The sequence below is a fragment of the Ceratosolen solmsi genome, unplaced genomic scaffold (genome assembly GCF_000503995.2).
Source record: "Ceratosolen solmsi marchali unplaced genomic scaffold, CerSol_1.0 scaffold6, whole genome shotgun sequence".
NCBI lineage: Eukaryota > Metazoa > Arthropoda > Insecta > Hymenoptera > Agaonidae > Ceratosolen > Ceratosolen solmsi.
Window position 1 is genome coordinate 26,910 of NW_011948414.1, and position 19,673 is coordinate 46,582.

The 19,673-nt window shown below is 23.7% G+C and overlaps 4 protein-coding genes across 5 annotated transcripts; 1 reads left to right on the forward strand and 3 right to left on the reverse strand.

The window, feature by feature from the left end:
• Nucleotides 1–637: 637 nt before the first annotated feature.
• LOC105368326 (ras-related protein Rab-24-like) lies at nt 638–1,602 on the reverse strand (the record flags this gene model as incomplete). Its single annotated transcript, XM_011507326.1, is given in 4 exon segments — nt 638–866; nt 942–1,007; nt 1,397–1,425; nt 1,427–1,602. Coding segments are annotated over 4 exon segments (417 nt in total), but the record flags the coding sequence as incomplete, so codon positions are not given.
• Nucleotides 1,603–2,245: 643 nt separating this feature from the next.
• Gen (XPG-like endonuclease) lies at nt 2,246–5,974 on the forward strand. Its single transcript, XM_011507327.1, has 7 exons — nt 2,246–2,421; nt 2,865–3,141; nt 3,221–3,507; nt 3,679–3,840; nt 3,960–4,125; nt 4,345–4,642; nt 5,181–5,974. The coding sequence occupies exons 1-7, from the start codon at nt 2,264–2,266 to the stop codon at nt 5,972–5,974; spliced, it is 2,142 nt and encodes a 713-aa protein (XP_011505629.1). The 5' UTR covers nt 2,246–2,263.
• Nucleotides 5,975–6,103: 129 nt separating this feature from the next.
• On the reverse strand, nt 6,104–8,658 carry LOC105367745 (ras-related protein Rab-24-like). 2 transcript variants are annotated; one of them, XM_011506515.1, is made up of 4 exons: nt 8,513–8,658; nt 8,345–8,433; nt 7,200–7,471; nt 6,104–6,264 (listed from the first exon to the last, which is right to left on the reverse strand). In XM_011506515.1, the coding sequence occupies exons 1-4, from the start codon at nt 8,621–8,623 to the stop codon at nt 6,137–6,139; spliced, it is 600 nt and encodes a 199-aa protein (XP_011504817.1). In that variant the 5' UTR covers nt 8,624–8,658; the 3' UTR covers nt 6,104–6,136. The 2 variants fall into 2 exon arrangements, with proteins under 2 accessions (XP_011504817.1, XP_011504818.1); XM_011506516.1 differs by having other exon boundaries at nt 6,110–6,264; nt 7,204–7,471.
• Nucleotides 8,659–10,797: 2,139 nt separating this feature from the next.
• On the reverse strand, nt 10,798–12,159 carry LOC105368328 (uncharacterized). The gene is made up of 3 exons (XM_011507328.1): nt 11,830–12,159; nt 10,895–11,054; nt 10,798–10,820 (listed from the first exon to the last, which is right to left on the reverse strand). Exons 1-3 carry the CDS (start codon nt 12,157–12,159, stop codon nt 10,798–10,800), a joined length of 513 nt encoding a protein of 170 aa, XP_011505630.1.
• Between the last annotated feature and the right edge of the window lie 7,514 nt (nt 12,160–19,673).

Genomic DNA, 19,673 nt, shown 5'->3' on the forward strand with positions numbered 1-19,673 from the left:
TTGAAAGTGCAAGGAAGCATAGATTTACAGCAACCCTGTAGTTTATGCAAAAGTTAAAGTTTTAATTAGTTGTTTATACAAATTTTACAAAATAAATGTACCATCTATTCACTTTTTAAGCAGAATAAAAGCAACAGAGCGAAGATATTCGATTATTATTTGTGAGTCGAATAAATTCTTCAGTTCTATTGTTTGTAGAATTTGGTGATAATAAATAATCCTGGGCAATTGTGTCAAACAGGTTATCTACACAAAAAGGAAATATGCTTAATATTATAAATTCATCTTTAATAAATTATAAAAATGAGTATAATGGTATATTCTTTTTGTCCATAGTTATTATTGAATAAATAATAAATATTCCTTTTGTAATATAGTAACATATTTATAATTATAAGTCTTTAGTTAAAAATTGGAAGCATTAAATATTGTTTTCCGTAATAATTGATATCTTAAATATGTAATTGTTTTGCCCCTTAAATATTATCTTCATATTCAATAGTAATATCTTGTTCCACATTTTTTAATGCAAACTTTACACTTAATAACATAAAATCACTAATACTAATAAAACACGTTTTATTTAACATGTGTATTTACCAATATTTTCTTTAGTTACGCATGATGTTAGGAATAATTTTGTGTTGGCTTCTTCCGCGTAAGTCCCAGCTATCATCAAAATTCTGTTGTCATTTTGTAGAATGTCTCTCTTTGTCCCACAAAGATATATCATACAATTTTCTTCCGAATTCCTTACGCGATTTACCCACTCTTTAGCTTTTTCTAATGTCTCTGGTTCTGTGAGATCGAAGCAAACGATTGCAGCCGCTGCATTTCGATAATATGTTGTAGTCATTGAATCATATCTTTAAAAAATGATAAAATATAAGTTTTTTCTTTGATAATTGGTCAATTACAATTTAATCTAAATAAAAACATACCTCTCAAGTCCTGCGGTATCCCAAATATGAAAATTAATAATATGATCTCTGATTAATACTACTTTACTAGAAAATGATGAACCGATTGTCTATAAATGTAGAATTATACCTCTATTATTTAATTAAAAAAAAAACTTTCATATCTTACATTCTAAGAATTTTTAATTTTCTATGTTATATAGAATAATATACGGACTATTAAATGAAATATAAAAAAAAAGTCGTTTAAAGCTTTTGATCAATTAACTTGAAAGTAAATAAGATAAAAAATTCTCTATTTTATATAATATTTCGTAATAACCAAGTTATTACTAATTGTTATTATTATTTCAATAAAATGCCATTAATATTAACTCAACTTGTTAAATTTTATATAGTTTAATAATTATGTAGTTAAATCTACAAAACAATAACAAAAGATTTAAAGAAGCTGTAGGAACAATGGAAATACCAACACAACTATAATTTGGCTTGAATGTCTTGTGAACATAGAGATTCATTAAGCTCGTTTTGCCGACATTTTGGTGTCCAAGTAAAACCACTTTTACATTACGTTGCTGATCTTGAGGATTCGTCATTTTTCAATAAATCAAGTTCAGCAAAAATAAAAAGGAATTCCTAACGAACCGATAATCTCGCACCATTCATTTGTATTTGATTCACTGCACTGACCAGCACAGCACATGTAGCCATGTAACACTGTTACTCATGACGTATTGTTACGACGTATATGCGCGTATGACAATAGGGACCGGTAATTTGAAAGTCAATTGTCAGCCGCTGAGAGCCGTTCATGACCAGCGGAATATCGGTTGCTTTTTCACAGCGGTTGTTTACGATACTTGAAAACTCTTAAAGTATTGTTGATAATTGCAGAGAAGACGCGTTTATATGGGTTGCCTTGATTATCGTCCAAGGAGAACATCTTTTTATTTTCATTAATTTGTCAAACAAATATAAATGACTCTCAAGTGTAAATCTTAGTTTTTATAGACTTTAATGATGCTTCGATCATTGCGTTTAATAATTGTGATTATATCAAGTATTTTAAATTTTAATACCAATGCACCGAGAAAAGATAATGAATTAATTTTAATACATTGCTTCAATTATTAACTGTATTCAGCTGTTTTTAAATAGGTATATAAATATGAGTTCACATTAGATAATAAGCAATAACAATTCGAATGTAATATTTATTACTCGTAGTAATAAATTTATTATGAACTTATTGATTGCATTGTGATGTGCATTGATAATATGAGATTGTTTTTTGATATTTATGTATCCTGTTTTTTTAGGAAAAATTATCTTATTGCAAAATGGGTGTGAAAGATTTGTGGAATATTTTATCACCCATAAGCGATAGAAAACCATTATTTGAATTACAAGGTAAAGTAATAGCGATCGATTTGAGTTGCTGGATCGTCGATAGTCAAACTATTACAGATAATGCAATTCAACCAAAAATGTATCTGCGGTTAGTTAAATTTTTATGTACATAAAAAATTTAATACTAATCTATTCCATGTTTTATTTATTATTTAATTTTCAGTTTAAATTGCATTGTTTAACATATTGCAATAAAATAAATATTGTTTTTAGTATATATTACAATATTAAGATATATCTTGAATTATTAGAGTATAATCGATATGAATTTGATAATCTTTTCTTATTATAATTTTTCAAAGTATCAAATTGGTATTTGTATTAAGAATTACTACAACTAAAGCGATAAGGCTACAAATGAAATACATTCAACTTTTACTAAAAATAAGTTAATGTTTTAAATTTATCTCTCTATTTGTAGTTCATTTTACTTTTCAGAATATTTTTAAGTAATAGATTTCTTAATTATTTAAAGTTTTAGTATAAAATCTAGCGTAGAAAATATATTTTACATTTATTTATATGTTACAGTAATCTTTTCTTTCGTACCTCGCACCTTCTCCTTCACAATATTTTTCCAGTCTTTATTTTGGAAGGAACAGCACCAGTTTTGAAACATAAAACTATTGCAAAAAGAAATGATATTCGTCATGAAGGCGAAGAAAGAAAAATAACAAAGAAAACAGGTAGAACGCGTTTTAATTATGTAATAAAAGAATGCGAAGAGATGCTACGTTATATGGGTATAGCTTGCATTAAAGGCTACGGAGAAGCCGAGGCTATGTGCGCCTATTTAAACGAGGATGGAGTAAGCTATATTAATCTAATATTTTATACCATCTTGAAGAATTAAAAAAATTATATTATCATACATTATTTAAATTTAGCTAGTCGATGGTTGTATTAGTCAAGATAGTGACTGCTTTCTGTATGGGGCTAAAAAAGTGTACCGTAACTTTTGCACAACTACACAAGGAAATAGAGTGACAAGTGCTGGATCCATAGATGAATATTCCATGGAAAAAATTGAACAAGTTTTCAATCTTGGCAGAAATAAAATGATAGCTTTAGCTTTATTGTGCGGATGTGATTATGATGATGGATTACATGGGGTAGGAAAAGAAGCAGCATTAAAATTATTGAAAATGTACAAAGACGATGAAATTCTTGATAGGTATTTATTTTTGATAGAAATGTTTATTTATTCTTTATTTTATAATTTAAAATAATTTTAAAATTGAATAGATTAAAAAAATTTTAATAGAACACGGAATTCGTAGTACTTTATGATTTAAATCATCGTTAAATAAGAGCTATTGATTTAAAAGAAATGATTTTTTTATAGGATGAAACAATGGAGAACTGATATGATATTTACAAGACTGGAAAATGAATTATCCAATCCAAATATATGCACTAATTGTGGACATTTTGGAAAAGTAAGGTCTCACGTTAGAATTGGCTGTGCTGATTGCGGAACTTCTACAAAATGTTCCAATAGTTACAAGTCTGTACAAGTTAATTGTTTTCTAAATAATAATAATAATATATACATATATATATATATATATATATATATATACATATGATCATTAATATTTAAAAAGTGTTACATTTCCTTCTTAGAGAAAAGCGAATTTTGATTTCTAACGAATTAGCATTAAGGAAGAAAGCATTATTAATTGAAAATTTTCCTAACCAAGAACTTATAAATGAATTTTTAATTCGTAAAGGAGCAGTACCTTCGACATTGAATTTAGAATGGAGAAAACCTAAAATAGTTGAATTTGTTGTAAGTATTATACATAAATCATGTATAAAATAAATGCAATTTTTATAACTCGTATTAAAATTATTTAAAATTATAATAAATATTATTATTGTACAATGATAAATAATTAATTAAGATCAAAATAAAAACAGTGCTTAGCGTACAACTCTAAAATAGCATTTGCACAATTAAATAATTTACTTTAATGATAATTTACAAAAAAACTATTCAAAATTATAGCATTTTATGGAGAGAAAAGGATTATGGGAGCCCAATTATGCATTCACAAAAATTTTTCCTCTTATGACAAGATGGCAATTGTTGAATTTAATTAAATTACCATTTGAGCAACGTATATCTGCACCAGGTATCTTTATTGCTGAAAAAATAAGAAAAAAAAGAAACATTCGTAGCATTGCTAGTTATGAGATTTTATGGCTTGACAAAGATAATCTTTTAAAAGAATTAAATTTAGTAGATGTAAACGGTGAAGGGAAAAACGAAGAAAATGATGATTCTAATTCTATTTTTGAATTAGGTAAATATAATATTTTTTATAATAAATTCACCAAAATATTGTCATGAATATATAAAAAAAATATTCTTATACAAAATTATTTAATTACACTAAACTATCACTTTTTTTTTTTTGTTCAATTTTTATTACTTACATTTTTAATATATCTAGCGCATAATCATTTTCAAATAGTACAAGCTTCTCTCAATACTCTTTCTGTTATCTTATATATCTATAAATATCTTATTGGATTTATTAATAAATTCCATTTTCTTTAAGGACAATTGTAAATAATAAAAATATACGAGACAATAATAACAACTATAGTAGTAATGATAAAATAACAAAATTATTTTATTAATTTACTCGATGAAAATATTGATTAAATTAATAAGAAATTGAACCATTAAACATATGTATATAAGTACGATAGCAATTGATTATTATCATTTATTTATCATAATTACATTTGGCGAAAACTATAAAATAAAATATAAATAATTTTAATAATATTATAAAATAATGAAATACTGATAATGAAAAATTACATTTTAATTAGTGACGATCGAGCCTCAAGATGCAACTTTAAAATGTTATCCAAATATTGTTCATGAATTTGATATTTTGATAAATGCAAAAAAAAAAAAATCCGATGGTAAGAAAAAAGTGAAAGATAACGTCAAAGAATCAGATGAAAAGAAGAAAACGGAAACAAAAAAACGAGGCAAAAGAAAATCTGCCGAAATTGTGAATAATAAGAAAATTCTAGAATTTTTTACCATTAATAAACTAAGTTTAAATGAATCGATGGAAAAGCTAGATATTAGATCAAAACGTAATAAAAAAAGTGAGAATTTGAAAGACCCGAATATAATGAAAAGAGGACCGCAGTTTGATAAGGTCATGAGCGTTGAACGATTAGATTCAATTTTAAATGGATCATTAGAAGCAATGTTTAATCAATTAGTTCCGGAGGATTTCGCGAGCGACATTGATAATTCTATAGATATGTCCATAATTATTAATAACATTTGTAGTAGGAATAGCGGACAACAAAACATTGCTTTTGAGTATGAGAAAAATGCATCGAATCTTAAAAATAATAATGATAGTATTATGCAAAAAGAAGAAAACAACGTATTTTTGGTTGATGAAAATGTATTTAAAAATGTTAAAAGAAATGAGGAAATTGATGAATTCGATATTTTAAATGAAACTTACATACCTTTAGATGTAAGATTGTCTAACAAAAAAAGAGAGCATAATAAAATAGATGTAAACTTATTAACAAGCCAAAATAACGTTAGATTTAGTTTGGGAATCGATAGCTTATTAAATGAAACGGACAATTAAGAAATATATCCTTAAAATAATAATCATTACTATTATTATTATTATTATTATTATTATTTACACTAGAATTATGCTTTTTATTATTTACGTAAAAATACAACTATAAAAAGAATTAAATTATCTTACAATGTATATTATTTATGCAGAGATTAATCGATGATTTTAACAGCATTTTTTATTCTGTTTCATCCAGCGTCTTTTGTTGGTGGGGAGTTTTATTGTATCGGTACAACTCGGTGTATTTTGTGAATTGCTAATGTAGTCATCCAAGATCTCATCGAATAAACTAACTAAATGAAGAAGTTTAATTTTAAATTACACTTTATGATTATTAAAAAAAAAAAAAAAAAGTCTCGATAAAAAAATTTAAACGAGTTCTTAATAATAATTTGTAATAATAAACATTCTAGACGATAATAATTTTTTACAAATCATTTATAAATTATAATAATGACTGATTTTTTAAGACTTAGGAACTAAATTGCTTATGTAAATAAAATGATCGTTAAATTATAGTTATTACAAAATGTGATCTGCTCCTTATTGTATCAGTGAAACATATAATTTATATCTTTTAACTTATGATTTTTTAATCTAAATTGTAATGTATTTTTATTAATTATGATAAAAATATTTATTTTTTTTAATGTATATAGACTTGTATTACTGACATGAATTACTTTAAATACTTTTACGTTGAATATTTCTAATTATTTCAATGTGAGAAATAAAAGAAAAAATGTTATTTTACTTGTATACTTTAATTTGTACTCAATTATATTGAATATATAAATATATAAAAATTATTTTTGTACTAAAACGCACAAACACGATAAAAAAAAATGTAATAGAATAAGATTGTAGTTATATTTTCTTATTTTTATAATAAAAGTTTGAAATTAATCTATTAATATAACCATAGTAACCATAATAAATACCATTGTTTAATTATTATTATTCGATAAAATTTAACGATTGTACCAAAAATACGGTTAAACTACACACGCGCACGCGCGCGTGTGTGTAGTTAAATTTAACGGCTAAAAATGTTTATATTAATAAATGTTATATAATATTTCATTGTATAACTATATCACTAATTGATTTTATTTGGACCAAAGATATTCAAGATACTTTAATGCAAAATGCATAATTTTTCAAATGAAAATGGTAAAAATGTCATAAATTATTTGCAGTGCGTAAAATATATTAGCGAATAGCTTACCAACATTTTCTCCAGTTTTACTGGATGTCAAGAAGAACTTAACGCCATTTTCGCGGGCATAACTTTCGACAAAATTAATTTGCGGATTCGCTTCATATTGATCCAGCAAATCGAGTTTCGTTGCACATACATAAATTTTACATGATTCTTGAATTTTGTATAATTCACCTATCCAATAATTAAGTTTTTGAAATGTGCTGTAAATAGTGACGTCGTAGCATAATATGGCAACAGCCGCATTTCGATAATACATTCTGCAGATGGATTGATATCTGTTAAAGAAGTTTTAAGTTTATGTGAAACAGTTTTTCTATTTTCGAAGCAAAACCAAAATAATTATTTTATAATTGCATATAACCTTTTAGTAATTCTATTCGTTTGCTTATCATTAAAATTACTAATACTTTAATTTCACTTGAGAAGTTATTGGTATTTTTTATTTTATGCTATTATAAAGTCCGAAAAAATATTAAAATAAAATTAACTGGTATTATTCATAATAAAAATATGTTAGTATGTGATTTTATTAAAATGAGCTGACTTGCTTTTAACGATTTAAGCAAATGTCTATTAATATGATTATAATAATTTCAGACTCTTATTTCATTTATCAATTAAATTTTATAATTAATGAATAAGTTGTTGATAATCTTTTTTTTATATACTTAGAACATTTAATCGCTCCTTTTATAAAATACATAAATGTATACACGTTTGCTTTACTCGAATGATATGAAAGAGAATAATAACAATTTAGCAAATTTTCATAAGGAAAATTAAATAATTTTATATTTTATTGTAAGTTCAATTTTTTTTTTTTTTTTTTTTTTTTTTTTTTTTTTTTTTTTTTTTCATAATTAATCTAAATATATATATTTGAATTTTTTTATGTGAAATAATACTTGCATATTCTTACAGCGCGTAATATGATAATGAAAAAGGTAATGCACGTAAACATCGAAATGTTATACTGTTTTTATTAACTACAGTAAAATTTACTATCGTAGAATTGATTTTCAAAAACGTTAGTGTCATTTGAACGGAAATAAATTAATTTTGTTAATTATTCTAATGAAAATATATAATAGCTCGTAAATGATTAATTTAGTTTTACAAATCATTTTACAAGTTATAAGATAAGATACTTTTCTTCTCCAGATGTATCCCAAACTTCCATTTCATATTCTTTATCTTGTAGAGTAAAAACTCTCGAATCGAAACCTGCACCGATAGTCTACAAAAGTAACAAATACATGAATGTATCTTATTTTTAAATGAATTTTTCAAAAATTTAATATGTAAAAGAGGCTTACTGCTAATTCCGTTTCGTTGAAGTGTCCTGAGAAATAACGTTTTCTTAAAGATGTTTTTCCAGTCATTTTGTCTCCTAAAAGTACTATTTTAATATGCTCCCTCTTCTTCATATTGACTTAATTATAATATCTATATAACTGTAACATTAATTTAGTTTTAACTCGGCATACGATAATATTATGATTCCAATGTTAAATTTTTTGACACCAATTCCGTATTTCCAGTTATTATCACCACTCACTCATCATAGAAATTTTTAAAGATTCAGAATAACATTATATCATTCATTATTTCTCTTTATCGTTCTATTTAGGAGTGATTAAATCTATGATAAATCATTTTACCGACTTTCTATAAGTATATGTATATGTATATATGTATATGTATATATAATGCATGCACGTACGTACGTATGAAATGTTTTGCATTTATTTTAAAATAGTATTACCAAGAATAATGTTTAAAATTATTTATATTAGAATTACAATATTTTTAAATATAAAACTTATCTTGAATATTACGTAATTAAAATTATATGAATTTTTATTAAATTAAATTTTTATTTGTAATGCGTGGAAAGAATTTGAAAGATAATCTTAATTTATATTATGTGTGAGTTTGGAGGATTGTTTAATTATTTATTTTATACTCGAGTAAAGCAATCGTTGAAGTTGCCCGTAAACCGAGTGTAAAGACAAGATAATCTATACATCTGCAATGGACTCTTTAAAATGTGAGAATAAGTTGGTCAAGTGAAAGCTGACGATGTACATCGCCACTATTACCATGATACAGTATAAATGGAAAATTTTTGATATTTGAATACATTTACTGATAATAAATAACATCATTAACATCAATTCACTAATGCTTAATTGTTTTTACTTTTCAAATAGATAATTTGATAATAGTTTGAATTTTAAAATCGAATAAATTTATAGAAATATCTGCCACCTTTGTGTATTTCTTCTCGATAAAAGAAATTTATTAATTCAAGACCGTTCGATATTATCTTATTTATAATCTATTTACTACAAATAAATATTTTTAAATAATATTTTAAATCAATTAAATTTCTATTTTATTTACCCTATTATTAAAAATAATATTATTTAATTAAATGTATTTTTTTCTTAATTTGTATAATGTTAATACTTAAAATATTTGTAACAACTTTATACTATAAATATTAAAACATAATATTCTCTATTGTAATAATTATCTTAATAATTAGATAAAGACTTACTAATCGTTACTTGATTAACAGTAAAGTCTAACTGATGTTAGTTATGGATAAAATTTTTTTAATATTTACCATCATATATACAGTATTTCCACAAATAGCTCTATTATTCTTTACTAATATATATTAAATTTAAATTTAATATGTTGTTTCGTGGATTAACCAATAATAATGCTCTTAATGTCAGCTTTAATAATTTATTCGACTTTGATATAAATTTAATTGTGAATTTTAAAAATTATAATTAATATTTTAAACTAATTATTCATAATAAGAGACAAATACATTGTATTAATTAAATTAATAGCGGATATTTATTTACGCACTTCACTTATAATTTCAACGGAAACACTTACATTACATTAATGAATTTAAAGTAGTAAGGATGTATATCTTGCTAAAAACTTGGTAGAAAATGAGTCATGAGCAGAATATCTCTTTCATTTCACTAGAAGTAATTCATTGTAATTGAAGACAGGAAAGCCTTATTTAATCTTTCGCGAACCAATGCTTATCTTATGCCACGAAGATTAATCACGAACAGATATTATCAGGTTACATTCTTGTTTAATGTGTTAATTCAATTATAACGTTCCTGCATTTTATTTTGATTAAAAATATGTTTTGTGACTTTATCATTTAAAACTAGGACTATTTATTGGAAAATAACACATAATTTCTGACTTTCGAATCAAATAAGAAAATTAGTGGAAATAATACGTATAGATACAGATATAAATTTATATATCCACAGTTTAGTTTCTTCATAATTATTTATTTTGTTCTATTGCAATATTTTTCTTGAAATTATTTCATGTACTTTTTTTAAATTAAAATCTGATGAATGAGAATTTAATAACTTATTGTTAATACACATATTATATATATATATTTAAATTTTATTATTGCTTCATCGATTTAAAGTGATTTATACAATTTTCGATGTAATCAACCACATTTTGGAGTAACTCGTTATCCTTTAGTTTTTGTTCATTTCTTTTCTTATCCAATGTTATTTCTTTGTTTTTTAATTCAAAATATTCAGTAATTTTTTTCAATTTTAACTGCGTATAAACATGACAACAAATAATTTAAATAAGTAATTTTATGAATTTTAATTGAAGATTAATTAATCTACGTACTTGCAATTGATTTTGTCTTTCCAATTCTAATGATACAGATTCTTGCCAAGCATCTTCAAAATAGTTTATTCTTTCACTTTCATCCGATCCAGTATTACATTTCTTACCACAAGACATCTTTTTGATAATACAAATTTGATTCTTCAGATCTGCAATCTTATAAATGAATGAGAAATGCAATTTTTCTTAATTCGTTGTTAAAATGATTAATTTGATTAATTTATGCATTATCCTATTGTTTTATCTTTACATTTATTTAGACAATGTAATAATACTTTTAATGATTATTTAAATGTCAAATTATATTTTGATATCTTATAAAAGAATAATTGTTTTTTTTTTTTTTCATCAAATAAATATTGTTTAAGTCTTATAATTTCATTGAGTATTATTGAAATAATGTTAATACATCGTTCACGCTATATTAAAAAATATTTTAAATTTTAATGTCCAATATATTTATTGGAGCTGTATGATTCTATTTTTTTTTTTTTTTTTTTTTTTTTTTTTTTTTAATTAAATTTATATTACTTAAAATTTTTGGAAATATATTCTCATTTTTAAATTATACTACATTTGGCACTTATTTTATTGCTTTCATAATGACTGAAAAAGTCATTTATAAACTCGTTTTCTAATGATGATACTTCCTAATTAAATATATAAAAATGTATGACAATTAAGATTTAAATTACGTGGAACAATATTATAAAATATTTTTACAATTTTCTATAAGTATTTCTGCACGAAAATTGTACTTCTAACAACGCACTGTTGCGCAGAAAGATTTGCATTATTCTTTTGAATATTGAATGAATGTATAATATTTATTGGATTGTATTGTTGAATTTAACATCGATGGAGTTTATATTAAGGAGTAGAGAACTATTGAAGAGAATATAAAAATGTTGGGACTTGAAATACATATTACTTCATTATCCGCTTGGCAGATTTCCTTCTCTTGACTACACAATTTGTCGTCGAACTCGTGCAATGCAATATTTAATTTCTGCATGCTATCGCGCTGTTTTCGGATTATTTCGAGGATCGATTCGCACCTGAGCGACACATTATTATCCAGGACTTTGGTTTCGCTTTCGCTCATCTCGAATATACAGTTTTTATCGACATTGCTTGATATTTTTATGCTTTTCGCCCTCTTTCGTAGGCACTTCAGTTCTTGATGGAGCTTGACCAAGTCTTCCAAAGGAGTGCAAGTGCACATTCTCGGACAGCAATGACTTGGCTTGCATTTTGCCATGTTTTTGCGACTGCGGCTTATTTAATTAATTTAATTTTTTTTTAAATTAATTTAAATTTTAATTATTAAATTATTTTTATCGCGCCTTTGTTTTCGAAGCAATATAACCTATATATTTAGGAGCTTCAAATGCTTTCCTAATTACAAACTTAGTTAATTGATCATATTTACAAAGCAAATTTTAATATTAAATAGTAACTAGTCAATTGATACAAATTAGAAATCGATTGCAATGATATATACATATACTGATCCAAATTAATTTAAATTAAAAAGTAATCCCTGAATATAGTTATTGAAGATATTTTATTGATTTAAAAATATACAATGATTTTATATTTATGTATAAAATATTTTTTATAATTAATATTCTTAAAAAGATCGTCAATGAGATGAAGAAGGCAATGAATTTATTATAGTAGTGATTTCGAAAGAAGGAAATCAGTGAATTTACAATTAAATTATATATTTTTCAAAACATATGAAGTATTGTTTAGAATAAATAAATAAATAAATAAACAAATATATATATATATATATACCTTGTTGTAAATATTTTATTTACATAAAATACATAAATTATATAATCCATTAGAGATAATAAATTCGTGACGAGTAGAAAATAGTTCTAGTACTTAAAAATCTATTCTTATGAAATTCTCATTCCTTGATAATATATAAATTCATTAAGAAATTGCATTGATCGAAGAAATAAATAATCTACAATATAATATAACGAAATATAATACAGCGAAATACAAGACAGTGATAAATTATTATGAATAACTTCATAAAATTAATAGATTTAAAACTGTATGAAGTTTATCAAGGAATTGAAAGCTTTTTTCACTCAGTTCATTTATCTTTGCTGTTAATGTTAATACATAGAGTTTATAGCATTTTGTTAGTGTTAAGTCGAGAATTCTTTTACAAAAGGCTTCAACTTGTTGCATCATTTGATACTGTCCATAGTATTAACAGTATTTGAAATATTTAACGAAAAGTTTTTACAAGCACGTTACATAGTAGCTTTACTGCTGCATATAAACATAAACATAAACATAAACATAAAACAACATGAATAAACAAAGTTTTACTGGAGATATAAATTGGTAAAAATACATTTTGTGATTAAAAACCATCATTTTTTAATTTGAAAATTACTCTAATTTGTTATACAAATTAATTATAATATAATGACATCATATGTTTTTTACATTCTCAAATTTTAAGGACGAAATCATTTTATTAATTTCTCTAATATGTAATTATAAGAAACGATTTTTTATGTTACAAAAGCTTAATAGATCAGATTTTTATAAATTTGACGTTTTAAATATTTACAAATTTTAATTATCGATTAATCGAACAATATTATATTATGTATTTGCGTTACATGCAAGTGAATCAAAATAATTGATGCATAATTAACATTTTTTAAATTTTCAACCTCGAAACGACTAGAAAAAGTTATAATTATTGCAATTAAACTAAAAATCTTTTTTTCCTTTTTTTTCATATAGGAGATTTAAATAAAATAAACATAAGGATAAAACATTGCAAAAAATTTTTTTAAAAAAAATAGAGGTTTTTATAATATTATAAATATTCTGGATGTAAAAAATATGAGGGCAAAAACTTAAAATAAACATGTTAAATAATTTTTTAAATAAAGTCAATTGATTCCGTAAAATAGTAAATACTAAATTAAATCTTTAAAGAAAAATTTAATTCAGAATTAAATATTATGATATAATAAAGTTAATGAGTTAATGAGACTTTATAGATTTCAATTAAAATTTAGATATAAATTTAAAATACATTTAAATATAAAAATAATTTGTTATGGCTACAATATAATACATATAAAATTAAAATTAAAAAAAAAAGACAGAATAAATAGGTTCATCGTATTTTTCTCATAATTTTATTTGTTTTAAACAGTTTAGATACATCGCAGTACATGACATGACACATACTGTCTTGTTTTTCTCCGTTCATTGCTATTACAGTAAGTTATCAATTATATAATAATATTAAATCAATTTCCCACTCATAATTAATATATATATATATATGTATAACGATGTAGTTATAACATGCCTCCATTCTTTAAAATTTGGTATAGTGTTTGTAAAAGTTCTTTTTTTTTCTTCAAAAATGGTAATGAAATTTGTTTAAAATAGATTAAATTTTAAATACGGTACATTCACTATGCCAAATAATTTTTTTTTAATCCAACTGCAACCTTATATGTCCATATTATTATTTTACTTTTTACATTTGTTTAAAATAAATTTCAATTACCATTTTAAAAATCAACAATACGTTTATTCGAAATGTTATATGCACACACACACACACACACACACACACACACACACACACACACACACATGCGCATATATATATATATATATATATATATATGTATATAAATGTACTCAGGTTTATATACATATACGTGTACACATGCATCTATGTGTAATATTTAATATGCGTAACAACACCTTCATATTTCGTTTAAAATTTTGTTATTTATTTATTTTTTCTTCTATATTTGCAATTATGTAAGTTTATAATTAATATAAATAAGTAGTGCGACTTTTTACTCATGTTTTTATCGCTGTTGTAATTATTCATGTATGCTTTATTTCATAGGTTTTATGTTCGTTATCTAGTTCATTACAACAATTATGTACATAAGTTTTTCAAACTACGACTAGAGAAATATTGACGCATTAGGAAAAATTAATTAATTTTTTATTATATGTAATGTAGATAGCTATAAGTACTCTTTCAATTCAAAATCAAAAATTCAATCAACACACATTTTTAACACTAAAAATGCATTATACTACATTATTACCATATTTTCCCAGTCTCATAATCTAATCTTGTATACTTTTTCGTAAAATATTATAATAGGAACCACAACACTCATAATTAAATAAACATTAATAAAAATAAAATTATATAAATTAATTAATAAAAAAAAAAAAAACATTTTTAAATAATACCTAATATCTTTGTATTTATTTCATTATGCACAAATTTTATATTGCTATTCCTTACTTTATCAAAGTTTGTAAATAAATGTAATTTAAAACTTAATCCGTATTAAATTATATCTTACTTATTTACATAATTAAAAACTAAAAAATTTTTAACTCCAATATTATTCCTTATGATCATACGGATATTGATATATTTACTCATCTTAAATTAAACTTGTTAATAACCGATTGTTAACAATTTAAGTAATTTATAGAATAAGTTTATTCTTAGTTGACATAGTATAAAAATTTTGCATGAATGATAAAAAAAAATTATAATTATTGAGAAAGGTAAGCTATATTGAGATACATAATTATATTATTACAATATAATGTCTTATCTTATATATATATATATATATATATATAATTATTTTTCTTATCTAAAAGATTTTTCGATTTGAAAATTGACTATTTAGGAATTATCATATACAAGATCAACATTACTCTTTAGAACAACCTGTCGAAATTTGTAAAATAAGAAAAAATATCTTAAAATAAAATAAAATGCTATCATAGGCATTCGGACTCCGTGATAATGTAAATATTGACTTTGCATAACGTGTTGCAATCGCTAAAGTACTACCGTTTATGTTAAGGACACCTTCAAATTGATCGACCTTAATGTCCATTTGTCAATTATTTATAATAATTTAATTATACACTTAAGCATGTAATAATTAACACTCATTTAGATTGACTTCTTTATTTTCGTGTTTATTCAGTTAGTTCTCATTTTTCAAATCGTGACTTCTTTATTTCTCCATCTCAATCATGAATAAAAATGGAAGAAGACAGTGGAAGAGAATTAAGTAATATCTTACTTGTATGCATGTAATATTTATGCTACTATATAAGTATTCTATTTGTGTATATAATATATAACAATGAAAAATTATTTATATCTCTTATTTGTTAATATCTGTAGATATTAGGACTGTTTTCGTTGATGCTTATTTTTAATTTATTTTCTTAAATTAAATTCCTCTGAATGTATATTATATAATGCTGACAAATCTATTAAGAACAAAAAATGGTAGACATAACAAATATATATATACATATATATATATATATATATATATATATTTATTTATTTATTTATTTAACAGTATTTATCATTGTTTATTTATGTATTTATTTTTTGTTACTTTATGGACGTTACTGCACTTTCGCTATCTATAATATAGAAATTCATTTTCATTTCAATCCATCATACAGCATTAAATACATAAATGTGCAATATTTATATATTTAACCTATATAGATCAGAATTATGCAAAGTTCAGCAACGGTCATTTAAGACATGTTTTGTTTTATTTCAGTGCATTCTTTCTTAAATATCCTCATGTCAGAATCGGATTTCAAAACTTTCTTCGTATCGGCAGGAATAGACGCGATTTTGATGTATTGTTTATTAACCCTTTATTGAGCGTATAATAAATTTTACCGAAGCACCATATTTTTCGTCATCCTCGTTCGATTTAGAGTTTACATTTGTCATTTTGTTACAACTTAGCATCGATCGATTGACGAACCTCATAATTATAGACATTAATTTATAAGTTTTACAATATAGCACCTATTTATGTTATGGCATTTCAAATTCATTGAAAGTCGCCGTATATTTTTAATACTAATCTTATGTAATTTACCAACAAAGCAACATTAATTTTATCATTAAAAATAAATGCTTTATATCAAATAAAGTTAATACGCTTTATTCATTGAAATTGATTACATTATCAATGCATAATGGTATGATTGAAGATTATTGAAAATAATTTTGAATCTCTTGTCCAAAGGCATTCAGAAAATGATATTAAATTATGATATATGAAAAAGCTATGTTATTAATGTTAATTTGCAGTAAAATGTAGAAAATTTTTCATAATTCTTTTTAAATAATCGCTATCTTTACGTTACTTACTAAAAATTCATATAAACTATTTTGAGTTTCTTGAGAATATTTTTGCTTAATACATATAAATAGATTTTTAATATTCTTTAAAGAGTATTTTCACTAATGTGTTGTTATAATACTACCTAATAATTTTTTTTAAAAAGTGTTCAATTACCTAATATTTTGTAAATAGTTTATTTAAATTTAATACAGTATCTTTAAAAATTATGGTGATTAAGTGTTAATTTTTAGTAATTATCCAGCCTAGAATAAATAATTTTATTCATAAGTTTACGTAAAAGATAATCTTAGACAATATTTCTAAATAATTGAAATTACCAGTTTTATCTACAGTGTTAATTCCTTTCTACGCTCAACCAAAAATAAACGATCTCTACGATATTCATCTTAAACCATATATTCTAATATTTATTATGTATTATTTAAGATAGCCGCGTCTATTATAAAATAGTAGTAGGCCGAGAGGAAGCAAAATAAGCGATTCGTCGATCGAACTTTGAATATTTTGTTATATTTCGTTTATTAATCACTTATCATTATTGACTAGCTTTTTCCATTTATAAAATTATGCATCCATAACATAAAAATGAAACATAATAAAAACAAAAACGGTAAAAGCGGTGTCTCGCTATCAATCCATAATATTCGAGTTGACACGGCAATACGAAAAAAACCGGAAAAATATTAATCATTTCGTTGAGAATACGCGTTTAAGTTTTATTAGCGAATAAAATTATTAAATTTAGCTATAATAAATGTTTCACTTTCATTATCGATGCTCGTTAAAGAATTACTTAATTGAATACTGGCTTTCTTTTGATTTATTATGCAAAAAATTCATTCGTTCCTTTCGAATTTCTTAATTTACTCTCTAAATTTAAATGCAATATAATATAATATTTTTTTATATTATGTCTTGATTTTGGATAACTGCGCGCTCCTTGTGAATAAATTCATTCCTAGGATTTTATAAAAATTACAGATTATTATTGTACGAATAAAAAAAAAAAAAAAAAGAAAAAAAAGCTACTTATTTCATTATTCCGATAAAGTAAATTTTCTAAAATGTTTCTTTTTAACAATATTGCATATAAATTGTATTCGAGTTTATAAGATATAAGTTCTATCGTTTATTATAGAACCCTGCTATCCTGAATTAATCTTATGATTCGTAACGAAATGAAAATATCATTACGTTAATTGTATTTAATTGTACAGAATTATTTATAGACAAACATATTTTAAAGATCGCTAGAGTTGCAGCTTCATAAACTTTTCTAAAGCAGTATTACGATTTAAAATGCAAAAACCAAAAATATTATACATTATAGTTGTCGATAGTCTTTTCAGATACACTTTAACATAAAGAGGACAAATTTATTTCATTTTGATAAAATAATAAATCATCGAGTCCAAACAATAGAATTTTTCGATAAATTGAGATCTGTCACATAGATTATAGATAATTGCAAAACTATAAATGAATGTACACGAATTGAAAAATTTATATCTTCTTCTTTTTTTGTTTTTGTTTTTTGTTTTTGTTTTGCTTTTGTTTTGTTTTTATAGGCATTTTAACGAAGATATCACCTTTGTACTAATTCTAAGCAAAATAGCTTTATAAAAAATAAATAAACTTACATTATTACCTTTTTCTTAAAGACTATAATTTTTGCATTCGATAAATGAGGAAAAGAACCATTCTGTATATAGTTAGTTATGGAAGATATCAAGGAACGCGCAGAAATGTTGTAGATACTTTCATCGGATAAGGCTGCGTCAATTATTGTCTTTCCTCTCGTATACCTTTAATATTTGCGTTCCGAATATTATGTAAATAAACATTTTTGACTTTCGACTTATCTATTCAGTTTTTGTTTTTTTTTTGTTTTTTTTTCGTAACTTGTCGTTGCCAGTGATATTCATATTCAAATTTGTCTTGATAATTTTTAAATTAACATCATAACCATCTGTTTACGCCTTTTGTGAATGTCCTTCCAAAGTATAATATTTAATAGAGTAGTTATGTTCTTAAAATCCTATATCATTCACAAAAGATATCATTTTTATGTTATTAGTTTTCAAAAATTTTACTCTTAATTCTGCAAACCTATATTTTTAAATTATTTGAAATGTTCAACAAAAAAAAAACTTTAGAGATTTTTAAATAATTTTTCTAAGTGGCTTGAAACAGACATTGGTAAATAATAGGTAATTATTTTGTGATTATGCAAAAATTTTAAATCTCGCAATTAGTTACTTGCAAAAAGTTTACATTCACACAAAAAAAAAAAAAAAAACTTCATACACGAAAAATCGATTTTATTATACTGATAAGGAATAATCAGCTAATTATAATTCTATTTCATTATATCATTGTAGTAAAAATTGTTTTTACAATTGTTTATTAGAAAAACGTGTTCATTTTTCACAAAACGAATTAGTGAGATTTTTCCAAATTGTTATTACTACTATAGCTTTTGTTATAACAAAATCGTCTTTTACCATGTATACAGTTATTATATATATATATA

What these genes read in the sequence shown, in the direction of transcription:
- LOC105368328 (XM_011507328.1), bottom strand. Translation starts at nt 12,159, where the DNA reads ATGGCAAAATGCAAGCCAAGTCATTGCTGTCCGAGAATGTGCACTTGC. An exon ending in TCTGCCAAGCGGATAATGAA is followed by an intron (nt 11,055 to 11,829) that starts GTAATATGTATT and finishes TTCATTTATAAG; the next exon opens with ATTGCAGATCTGAAGAATCA. An exon ending in ACAAAATCAATTGCAAGTAC is followed by an intron (nt 10,821 to 10,894) that starts GTAGATTAATTA and finishes GTTTATACGCAG; the next exon opens with TTAAAATTGAAAAAAATTAC.
- LOC105367745 (XM_011506515.1), bottom strand. Translation starts at nt 8,623, where the DNA reads ATGAAGAAGAGGGAGCATATTAAAATAGTACTTTTAGGAGACAAAATG. An exon ending in TCAACGAAACGGAATTAGCA is followed by an intron (nt 8,434 to 8,512) that starts GTAAGCCTCTTT and finishes TTACTTTTGTAG; the next exon opens with ACTATCGGTGCAGGTTTCGA. An exon ending in TAAAACTGGAGAAAATGTTG is followed by an intron (nt 6,265 to 7,199) that starts GTAAGCTATTCG and finishes TTCTTCATTTAG; the next exon opens with TTAGTTTATTCGATGAGATC.
- Gen (XM_011507327.1), top strand. Translation starts at nt 2,264, where the DNA reads ATGGGTGTGAAAGATTTGTGGAATATTTTATCACCCATAAGCGATAGA. An exon ending in CAACCAAAAATGTATCTGCG is followed by an intron (nt 2,422 to 2,864) that starts GTTAGTTAAATT and finishes TATATGTTACAG; the next exon opens with TAATCTTTTCTTTCGTACCT. An exon ending in CCTATTTAAACGAGGATGGA is followed by an intron (nt 3,142 to 3,220) that starts GTAAGCTATATT and finishes ATTTAAATTTAG; the next exon opens with CTAGTCGATGGTTGTATTAG.